At 48.5% G+C, this 11,974-nt stretch overlaps 1 protein-coding gene across 1 annotated transcript; it reads left to right on the top strand.

The window, feature by feature from the left end:
• Positions 1–16: 16 nt before the first annotated feature.
• On the top strand, positions 17–10,860 carry LOC115189769 (neurobeachin-like protein 1; the record flags this gene model as incomplete). The annotated part of the gene is made up of 6 exons (XM_029748291.1): positions 17–51; positions 2,946–3,107; positions 6,861–6,942; positions 7,289–7,416; positions 8,613–8,695; positions 10,776–10,860. Coding segments are annotated over exons 1-6 (575 nt in total), but the record flags the coding sequence as incomplete, so codon positions are not given.
• Positions 10,861–11,974: the final 1,114 nt, after the last annotated feature.

Genomic DNA, 11,974 nt, shown 5'->3' on the forward strand with positions numbered 1-11,974 from the left:
TTGGCTCCTATGAGAGATGTCTAGACGGGACTTTGAGAAGCCACCCTCCAGGTAAGCATAGCCCCACAGCTGGGACCAAGTCACTATTATTTAGAGTCACAAGCAAGTTACAAGGTCCAAGTCTCAAGTCAAGTCCCAAGTAGAACGGGTCGAATATCGAGTCAATCCAAGTCGTGCGTTCTAAGAGCATGTCATGTCAAGGTAAAAAAACAGAAAACATCTATACAGGCAATGACTTGTTCAATTACAAATACTTATCTATTTATTGAGGCCATCAGACAGCCCTTTTCATTATTTTATCTATAGCACATTTTTGATTATGCAATAATACATTTTAACAATAATTTCCAATGCAGGCTTCATAGGTTGTTTAATTCCAAGCGATTTTGACATACCAAGAGCAGTAGGTCTATGCTAGTAGTTGTTGCTTGATGCCCCATTGCTGGTGAGCTTGCAAAGTAAACGGTTCATATTCTTGATGTTTGTGCTGCAGCCGATCCTATAGCTGTACAGCAAATCAACAATCTGTTCTCTAGCTCATTGTTTTCAAATGTTTTTGTCCCGTGACCCCTACAAAGTAGCTTGCGGCCTCCGCGCACACATCCAAGCGCACCATCGCTGTGCAAATGTAGCCTGTCATTAGGGTCATAAACGGGGGCGCATTTTCAAAACACAAGATACAGAAATAGACTGTTTTGCACCTTCATTTTGAAGCTGAAAGTCACTCATGTTAGGAGTCAATACTCAACAAGGGATATCATGTCACATTTCACTTGTCTGGAGTCCAGAGCAAGCAGGATCACGCGGCCCTGCCGGTGTGCAGCAGGATCACGCGGCCTGCCTGGGTGCAGCAGGATCACGCGGCCTGCCTGGGTGCAGCAGGATCACCGCGCCTGCCTGGGTGCAGCAGGATCACGCGGCCTGCATGGCGCAGCAGTTGTTTTTGCAAGTGGGAGACTGTCTCGGGCTGCGTGGAGAGTAATTCACGGAGACTCTGTGCCACAAACGTTACAAAACCCGGTTTATCAGTCTCAAGTCGTCGAGTCTAAGCTTCAAGTCAAGTCTCAAGTTATTTGATTTTTCAGTCAAGTTGAGTCTCAAGTCATCAAATTGTGACTCGAGTCCACAACTCTGCATATGTCTGCGTTAAGTGGCATAGTACACCCCAATCTCAGCCAAATCTAGCTGGGCTACATGTACAGTATGGTTGATGCAAAGTGAGCAGCATGACAGAAACTTAACCAGCTCTGGAATCTGTGTTGGTGTTCCTTAACCAGCTCGGAATCTGTGTTGGTTTTCCTTAACCAGCTCTGGAATCTGTGTTGGTGTTCCTTAAACCAGCTCTGGAATCTGTGTTGGTGTTCCTTAACCAGCTCTGGAATCTGTGTGGTGTTCCTTAACCAGCTCTGGAATCTGTGGTTGGTTCCAAAACCAGCTCTGGAATCTGTTGTTGTTTTCCTTAACCAGCTCTGGAATCTGGGTGGTTTCCTTAACCAGCTCTGGAATCTGTTGGTGTTCCTTAACCAGCTCTGGAATCTGTGGTTTGGTGGTTCTTAACCAGCTCTGGAATCTGTGTGGTGTTCCTTAACCAGCTCTGGAATCTGTTGGTGTTCCTTAACCAGCTCTGGAATCTGTGTTGGTGTTCCTTAACCAGCTCTGGAATCTGTGTTGGTGTTCCTTAACCAGCTCTGGAATCTGTGTTGGTGTTCCACAACCAGCTCTGGAATCTGTGTTGGTGTTCCACAACCAGCTCTGGAATCTGTGTTGGTGTTCCACAACCAGCTCTGGAATCTGTGTTGGTGTTCCACAACCAGCTCTGGAATCTGTGTTGGTGTTCCTTAACCAGCTCTGGAATCTGTGTTGGTGTTCCACAACCAGCTCTGGAATCTGTGTTGGTGTTCCACAACCAGCTCTGGAATCTGTGTTGGTGTTCCACAACCAGCTCTGGAATCTGTGTTGGTGTTCCACAACCAGCTCTGGAATCTGTGTTGGTGTGAGGGTTCTGTGTATGTATGTATGTATGTATGCACGGCCGCATCCATTGTTTGAGAGCGTTCAGGGAGAAGCACATGCAGTATAGAGAGAGACAGAGGGAAAGAGCGAGTGAGAGGTGATGTGCTCCTCTGCTCTTCCAGCTGTGGTCTGGTCACATGACCAGTGAAATGCCCAGTCAGTCCTGTCAGATGATGGTTACGTAAGCCTGTGTGGTCTGTGTGTGTGGGACTGGAGAGAGTGAAGTGTGGAGCAAGGGGAAACAGATTACTTTCCATTAGATCTGCCAGTACGGTCGTTTGTCGGTTCGTTGCCGTGCCTTTCTCTCTCCCTCCCCCTTCTCCCTTTCCCACTCCACTCCACTTCCCCTCTCCCTTTCCCACTCCACCTCCCCCTTTGCCGCAGCTGTCCTGCTTTTTCCCAGCGATACGCTCTTACCCCGATTTGGGAATGCTCATCGGGCTCTGCTGGTCTGGTTGGAGGAAGAACCCATTCCTCTCTGATGACCTCTGTCTGCAGAGGGGGACAGAGACAGCTAGGTTCACTGGTAGCAGTACAGGGATGGTTTCATGACATTAGTCTATCAGCAAATACTAGTCTAAAGGTTATCATGGTGTGTTGCTTAGGTATATGTGTGTGAATGTAGTGTAAATGTGTGTAACGTACCTGAAGGCCTTAGAAGTTTGGGTGGGTTATTTGTGTATGTGTGTGCGCTTAGTGCATCGGTACCGCTTGCCGTGCGGTAGCAGAGAGAACAGTCTATGACTAGGGTGGATGGAGTCTTTGACAACTTTTAGGGCCTTCCTCTGACACCGCCTGGTATAAATGTCCTGGATGGCAGGGCGTGTGTGTGCGCCTGCTTGCATACTATTTGTGCGGATGCGTGTGGCACGCAGCATGTTTTGGTGTTTCCCTTATTTCACCACCTTTCTCTCTCTCTCCCCCCTCCCCAGGTTGGAGGAGGTGCCTCCAGTGATGACCCTGCTGCCAGACAACATCCTGCAGGTGTTGCGGCACCAGCTACTCCAGTGTGTCCAGAAGGCCTCGGACGGCCTGGAGCAGGAGCAGCAGAACCTGGCCCTCCTGCTGGTCAAGTTCCTCATCGTCATCTGCAGGTTGGTCTGTGGTGTGTCTGTAGGACCAGAAGCAGTAGTCTGGCCCCTCCACCTACCCAGGCCTGGTTGTATGGGTCCAGTAGTCTGGCCCCTCCACCTACCCAGGCCTGGTTGTATGGGTCCAGTAGTCTGGCACCTCCACCTACCCAGGCCTGGTTGTATGGGTCCAGTAGTCTGGCCCCTCCACCTACCAGGCCTGGTTGTATGGGTCCAGTAGTCTGGCCCCTCCACCTACCAGGCCTGGTTGTATGGGTCCAGTAGTGTGGCCCCTCCACCTACCTAGGCCTGGTTGTACGGGTCCAGTAGTGTGGCCCCTCCACCTACCTAGGCCTGGTTGTACGGGTCCAGTAGTCTGGCCCCTCCACCTACCTAGGCCTGGTTGTATGGGTCCAGTAGTCTGGCCCCTCCACCTACCTAGGCCTGGTTGTATGGGTCCAGTAGTGTGGCCCCTCCACCTACCTAGGCCTGGTTGTATGGGTCCAGTAGTGTGGCCCCTCCACCTACCTAGGCCTGGTTGTATGGGTCCAGTAGTCTGGCCCCTCCGCCTACCTAGGCCTGGTTGTACGGGTCCAGTAGTCTGGCCCCTCCACCTACCTAGGCCTGGTTGTATTGGTCCAGTAGTCTGGCCCCTCCACCTACCTAGGCCTGGTTGTATGGGTCCAGTAGTGTGGCCCCCCCACCTACCTAGGCCTGGTTGTACGGGTCCAGTAGTGGCCCCTCCACCTACCTAGGCCTGGTTGTACGGGTCCAGTAGTGTGGCCCCTCCACCTACCTAGGCCTGGTTGTACGGGTCCAGTAGTCTGGCCCCTCCACCTACCTAGGCCTGGTTGTACGGGTCCAGTAGTGTGGCCCCTCCACCTACCTAGGCCTGGTTGTACGGGTCCAGTAGTCTGGCCCCTCCACCTACCTAGGCCTGGTTGTATGGGTCCAGTAGTGTGGCCCCTCCACCTACCTAGGCCTGGTTGTACGGGGCCAGTAGTCTGGCCCCTCCACCTACCTAGGCCTGGTTGTATGGGTCCAGTAGTCTGGCCCCTCCACCTACCCAGGCCTGGTTGTATGGGTCCAGTAGTCTGGCCCCTCCACCTACCTAGGCCTGGTTGTACGGGTCCAGTAGTCTGGCCCCTCCACCTACCTAGGCCTGGTTGTATGGGTCCAGTAGTCTGGCCCCTCCACCTACCTAGGCCTGGTTGTACGGGTCCAGTAGTGTGGCCCCTCCACCTACCTAGGCCTGGTTGTACGGGTCCAGTAGTGTGGCCCTCCACCTACCTAGGCCTGGTTGTACGGGTCCAGTAGTCTGGCCCCTCCACCTACCTAGGCCTGGTTGTATGGGTCCAGTAGTGTGGCCCCTCCACCTACCTAGGCCTGGTTGTACGGGTCCAGTAGTCTGGCCCCTCCACCTACCTAGGCCTGGTTGTACGGGTCCAGTCAGTCCATATTATGGAGGTTGAGTATGGGATTGGACCATGGAATTTGAATAATTTCTAATTCTGTGTGTTGGACCTCTTCTAGGTAATGTCTATTGATAGGAACCACTCTAGCCAAGGTTGACAGGTCTCAGTTCCCCTGGTTTTAAACGGTCTTCCAGCAGTAGGAGTATGTAGGCGGTTCAGTAGGGCACGCAACAAAGGTTTTTTCAACGGAAAGTGAAAACAAGTGAAAATGTCTCCCTGGCTGCTTCAGTCTGTAGTCTTCTATATGGTGCCGTCATGAACATGACCCTGAGGGATATGCAACAAAGCAGGATCAATGAGTTAGCCAGCTATCTTACCTTCATATTCTGAAATAACTTGTCATTTCTTTTAGAAAGAACCTTGAAATGGGCTTGGTCTAATTGCCTCAACAACCAAAAACACACATTTTAGTTTAGTTTTCTTAATGAACCAGAAAATCAATAGTTATTTCTAATTGTCAAATGTAGCTGGCTACTCATTGGTCCAGCTTTTGTAGTGATGGATGATGAGTAACTATAAGAAAATATACAACAGGCATGACTCTCTGTTGGAACCTGTCCCTACTATAACAGACATGACTCTCTCTCTGTTGGAACCTGTCCCTACTATAACAGGCATGACTCTCTCTGTTGGAACCTGTCCCTACTATAACAGGCATGACTGTCTCTGTTGGAACCTGTCCCTACTATAACAGACATGACTCTCTCTCTGTTGGAACCTGTCCCTACTATAACAGGCATGACTCGCTCTGTTGGAACCTGTCCCTACTATAACAGGCATGACTGTCTCTGTTGGAACCTGTCCCTACTATAACAGACATGACTCTCTCTCTGTTGGAACCTGTCCCTACTATAACAGGCATGACTCTCTCTGTTGGAACCTGTCCCTACTATAACAGGCATGACTCTCTCTGTTGGAACCTGTCCCTACTACAACAGGCATGACTCTCTCTGGAACCTGTCCCTACTATAACTTCTTATGGCTTGAATCCCGTTAGCGGGATCGATATGACGACAGCCAGTGAAAGTGCACGGCGGCAAATTCAAAACAACAAAAATCTCATAATTAAAAATTCTCAAACATACAAGTATTATACACCATTTTAAAGATAAGATTCTCCTTAATCCAACCACAGTGTCCGATTTCAAAAAGGCTTTACGGCGAAAGCAAAACATTAGATTATGTTAGGACAGCACCTAAACATGAAAAACCACACAGCCATTTTCCAAGCAAGGAGAGGCGTCACAAAAACCAGAAATAGCTAGAATTCATCACTAACCTTTGATGATCTTCATCAGATGACACTCCCAGGACTCAATGTTAAAATACATGTTTGTTCGATAAAGTTCATATTTATATCCATAAACCCCATTTTACATTGGCGCGTGATGTTCAGAAAATGTATTCCCACCAAAACCGCCGGTGAATGAGCACATCAATTTACAAAAATACTCATAAACGTTGATAAAATTTACAACAGTTATTGAAAGAATATAGATACACTTCTCCTAATGCAACCGCTGTGTCAGATTTTAAAATAGCTTTACGGCGAAAGCACATTTTTCAATATTCTGAGTACAGAGCTCAGACATCAAAGCAAGCTATACAGTTACCCGCCAAGTTCTGGAGTCAACTAAACTCAGAATTAGTATTATAAATCTTCCCTTACCTTTGCTGATCTTGGTCGGAATGCACTCCCAGGACTTCCACTTCCACAATAAATTTTATTTTTGTTCGAAATACTCCATATTTATGTCCAAATACCTCCGTTTTGTTCGCGCGTTCAGATCACTATGCAAAGGCATAATGCGTGAGCGTAAAACCAGAGACAAAAGTCAAATAGTTCCATTACCGTTCGTAGAAACATGTCAACGATGTTACAATCAATCCTTAGGGTCTTTTTAACATAAAACTTCGATAATATTCCAACCGGATATAGCGTATTCATTACAGAAGAAAAAGAGTGGCGCGCAAGCGTGCCCGCGCAGTAAACAACTCACTGCTCCCAGGCAGTCCACTGATTCACTGAGCTCCTATTCTCTGCCCAGTAACAGACGGATGAAACAAGTTTCTAAAGGCTGTTGACAGCCAATGGAAGCCTTAGGAACCTGTCCCTACTATAACAGACATGACTCTCTCTCTCTCTCTCTCTCTCTCTCTCTCTCTCTCTCTCTCTCTCTCTCTGTTGGAACCTGTCCCTACTATAACAGACATGACTCTCTCTCTCATGACTGTCTCTCTCTCTGTGTCTGTGTGTTGGAACCTGTCACTACTATAACAGGCTATGACTTTCTCTCTGCAGGAACCTGTCCAATGTGGAGGAGATTGGCACCTGCTCCTACATCAACCATGTCATCACTATGACAACGCTCTACATCCAGCAGGTATGATTTCTCTCCCCCCTTATCCACCCTCCTCTCCCCCCTTATCCCCCTCTCCCCCCTTATCCACCCTCCTCTCCCCCCTTATCCACCCTCCTCTCCCCCTATCATCGCCTTCCTGACTCTGTTGCCTTTTGAAAACAAGTTTCAAAACCGACCTGCACAAAAATAAAGTATTTTTACCCTGTCGCAATGATTGGTTATAGAGATGGTGTGCATTCGTGCTAGTCTGTTTCAAAACAGATTTGAACAAAATTATTTTTAGGAAGTCACAATGATTAAGTAGGTACGTTCCTGTGAGATTACACATTCCTGTCTGTCTTCTAGCCTCACCATGCTCTCCCTACAGCTGAAGAGTAAGACCAAGGAGAAGGAGATGGTGGACCAGACTCAGGCCGAGGAGTTTGTCCGCCACTCTCTGGCCTTCTGCGAGAGCCTGTACGACCCCTACCGGAACTGGAGACATCGCACCTGCGGGTACACTAAGTTGCTAACTCTAGCAGAGTTTATTTATTATCCTTTATTTAACCAGGGAAGTCACAATGAGTGACATTTATTTGTCAAGAAAGCCCTGGAGCAGATAGTGAACAATGTTTCCTTCCCCAAACATCTCCTGATGTGACCACAACCATTCCACTTAGTCCATCTATTTCATCTTTTCCAGTACCTGATTGACCTTAACTTATCATAGATCCTGTGATTTTAACTTATCACAGATCCTGTGATTGACCTTCTTAACTTATCTTAAATCGTGAGCTTGATCTTATCATAGATGGTGAGATGGACCTTGTTAACTGTTGATAGATCATGTGATTGGTTGAGCCAGGTGTGTTAGTACAGGACTAGACCTAATAATAGATGGAACTGTAATAGATCCACAGTAATGGGAGAATGGCTCATAATAATGGCTGGAATGGAGTGAATGGAACACGTGTTCATACCATTCCATGAACTCCATTCCAGACATTAATGAGCCTTTCTCCCATCAGCGGCCTCCACTGATACACAATAAGTGGAAGGGCTCTGGGTACTGGAGGAGCAGGGTCAAGCATGCATTAAGCACCGGGGCTCTGTCAGCACCGGGGCTCTGTCAGCACCGGGGCTCTGTCAGCACCGGGGCTCTAGTGGGTACTGAAGCACTAGATACAACGCTCTTAGGATCTATCATCATTAAATCAAATGTATTTGTCACATACACATGGTTAGCAGGTGTTAATGCAAGTGTAGCGAAATGCTTGTGCTTCTAGTTCCGACCATGCAGTAATATCTAACAAGTAATATAGCCTAACAATTTCGCGACAACTACCTTATACACACAAGTGTAAAGGAATGAATACGAATATGTACATAAACATTATAAATGTTAAAATATATAAATGAGTGTACTTATTCAACCATGGTCAATTCTTGTTACACTTTTGAAAACACTACAATCGTAATGTGCTGGCTTGGATGTTGTTGTTTTTCACAGTACAGCTCGGCTTGGTTTAGCTAATTATTATAAAAGTGTTCTTTCCAAAGTGCCAAAACATTTCACAAATCAATCCAAGTAGTTGGTTCTAATCCTGTGCTAAACCCTCCCAGCAGGGTTCCTGCTCACAGACACACTACAGAGTGTGGACAGGGGGTCTTTTTCTGACACCATGTGTTTTGCGTTTGCCTGTTGTCTCCAGGGACCAGCGGAGTACGGTGGAGAAGAGCAGACAGAAATACAAAGCAGCTCCTCTCACTGTGGAGTTTGTCCCCTTCTTCTACCGTGAGTTTGATTTCTTTTTCAAAACGTTTTCTCCTTAATGAACACAACCCAGTTATCCTCTCTAGTGGGGTCATTCAGTGGGGGAAATTCAGTGTGGTCATTGACAGTAGTGAATGAGGAAGCCATGTTCTACTCAATGAAAAGCAGCAACTCTCTAGAAAAACAGATCACACTTCCCTGCTTTCCTCTCCCAGTTTAGGAACAGCCTCCCCTCAGAGCTCCACTCTCTTTCCTCTCCCAGCTTAGGAACAGCCTCCCCTCAGAGCTCCACTCTCTTTCCTCTCCCAGTTTAGGAACAGCCTCCCCTCAGAGCTCCACTCTCTTTCCTCTCCCAGCTTAGGAACAGCCTCCCCTCAGAGCTCCACTCTCTTTCCTCTCCCAGCTTAGGAACAGCCTCCCCTCAGAGCTCCACTCTCTTTCCTCTCCCAGCTTAGGAACAGCCTCCCCTCAGAGCTCCACTCTCTTTTCTCCCAGCTTAGGAACAGCCTCCCCTCAGAGCTCCACTCTGTCTTTCCTCTCCCAGCTTAGGAACAGCCTCCCCTCAGAGCTCCACTCTCTTTCCTCTCCCAGCTTAGGAACAGCCTCCCCTCAGAGCTCCACTCTGTCTTTCCTCTCCCAGCTTAGGAACAGCCTCCCCTCAGAGCTCCACTCTGTCTTTCCTCTCCCAGCTTAGGAACAGCCTCCCCTCAGAGCTCCACTCTCTTTCCTCTCCCAGCTTAGGAACACCCTCCCCTCAGAGCTCCACTCTCTTTCCTCTCCCAGCTTAGGAACAGCCTCCCCTCAGAGCTCCACTCTCTTTCCTCTCCCAGCTTAGGAACAGCCTCCCCTCAGAGCTCCACTCTTTTCCTCTCCCAGCTTAGGAACAGCCTCCCCTCAGAGCTCCACTCTGTCTTTCCTCTCCCATCTTAGGCACCGCCTCCCCTCAGCGCTCCACTCTCTTTCCTCTCCCAGCTTAGGAACAGCCTCCCCTCAGAGCTCCACTCTGTCTTTCCTTCCTCACTCTATTCTTCCTCATACCTCTGACTCTTTCCGTCCTCTCTCTCTATCCCAGATGAATCCAGTCTTTGTGTCCTCTCCTCAGTCTGTTTGCCAGGCTGTCTAGATCAGCCTGATAGTGAACGGTGGCTGTTTGGGCCTCTGGCGACAGCGGCCATCTTGGAATAAACAGCCTCTCTTTGTGTCTGTGGTTCTGTCAACACCACAGAGAGAACTCTTCAGCTCCAGCCAGTCGCCTCAAGCCCACTCCAGCAACCTGCCACAGTGTGCGCACACGCGTGTGTGTTAGCGCATGCCCGTGTGTGTCAAGTGTGGGAGGCTCTGAGAGGATATGACTGGTACAGTAGAGGGAGTGAGGAATAGTGTGTGAAAGAAATGGGGACGAGGTGTGTGGAGGACGAGGTGTGTGGAGAACCATCTGTCTTGTCTGGGATCATTGGTTCTGGCCTAGCCTTATCCCTCTGAGATTGATTTGCTTCTGTCTGGGGTTGGCCTGCAGAGGGAATGGTGCTGACCTGGGAGGCCATGCTGCTGTAGCTCCTCACTGGGATGTGTTGACAGATAAGTTAATGTATGACTGAACAGACTGGCCCCAAGGGAACATTATAGAGACTGTGTGTCTGTGGGCATGTGTGCGTGTGTGTGCATGTCATGGTGTGTGTGATGCGTGTGTGACTGCATGTGAGTGAATGAATGTACTGTTTGTATGAGCGAGACAGGCAGCCATTCAAGAGGCCGTTCTCTCAGCACCAGACCAGACTGCTACAGGCAGCCATTCAAGAGGCCGTTCTCTCAGCACCAGACCAGACTGCTACAGGCAGCCATTCAAGAGGCCGTTCTCTCAGCACCAGACCAGACTGCTACAGGCAGCCATTCAAGAGGCCGTTCTCTCAGCACCAGACCAGACTGCTACAGGCAGCCATTCCAGAGGCCGTTCTCTCAGCACCAGACCAGACTGCTACAGGCAGCCATTCAAGAGGCCGTTCTCTCAGCACCAGACCAGACTGACCTCATGTTATGGGTGTTATATTTGCATAGTTAACAAAACACCCACAGTGTTCCATGTCCACTGACTGTGTTTCAGAGTGCTTCCAGGAGAGTGAACACCTTAAGGACAGTCTGAAATGCTGTCTGTTACACTGTTTGGAGCCATCGTGGCAGGGGGACAGGTGAGAATCAACATGTACTCTTTTCACCCTACACTATCCCAGCATATAAAGTCATGTGACCCCACACTGTCCCAGCATATAAAGTCATGTGACCCTACACTGTCCCAGCATATAAAGTCATGTGACCCTACACTGTCCCAGCATATAAAGTCATGTGACCCTACACTGTCCCAGCATATAAAGTCATGTGACCCTACACTGTCCCAGCATAAAGTCATGTGACCCTACACTGTCCCAGCATATAAAGTCATGTGACCCTACACTGTCCCCGCATATACAGTCATGTGACCCTACACTGTCCCCGCATATACAGTCATGTTTGCCACATGAGAACAACAGAAGGCTTTATTTTTATTTCACCTTTATTTAGCCAGTTCTCGTTTACAACTGCTACCTGGCCAAGATAAAGCAAAGCAGTGCGACAAAAACAACAACACAGAGTTACACATAAACAAACGTACAATCAATAACGCAATAGAAAAATCTATATACAGTGTGTGCAAATGTAGGGAGGTAAGGCAATAAATAGGCCCTAGAGGCTAAATAATGACAATTTAGCATTAACACTGGAGTGATAGATGTGCAGATAATGATGTGCAAGTAGAGATAATGGGGTGCAAGAGGGTAAGTAATAATATGGGAATGAGCTAGTTGGGTGTGCTATTTACAGATGGGCTGTGTACAGGTACAGTGGAGGTAAGCTGCTCTGACAGCTGATGCTTAAAGTTAGAAAGGGAGATATGTCTCCAGCTTCAGGGATTTTTGCAATTCATTCCAGTCATTGGCAGCAGAGAACTGGAAGGAAAGGCGGCCAAAGGAAGTGTTGGCTTTGAGGATGACCGCTGAAATATACCTGCTGGAGCGCGTGCTACGAGTGGGTGTGATATGGTGACCAGTGAGCTAAGGTGGGGCTTTACCTAGCAGAGGCTTATAGATGACCTGGAGCCAGTGGGTTTGGCGACGAATATGTAGTGAAGGCCAGCCAACGAGTGCACACAGGTCGCAGTGGTGGGTAGTATATGGGGCTTTGGTGACAAAACGGATGGCACTGTCATAGACTACATCCAGTTTGCTGAGTAGAGTGTTGGAGGCTATTTTGTAAATGTCATCACCA

The sequence above is a fragment of the Salmo trutta genome, unplaced genomic scaffold (assembly GCF_901001165.1).
Source record: "Salmo trutta unplaced genomic scaffold, fSalTru1.1, whole genome shotgun sequence".
Classification (NCBI taxonomy): domain Eukaryota; kingdom Metazoa; phylum Chordata; class Actinopteri; order Salmoniformes; family Salmonidae; genus Salmo; species Salmo trutta.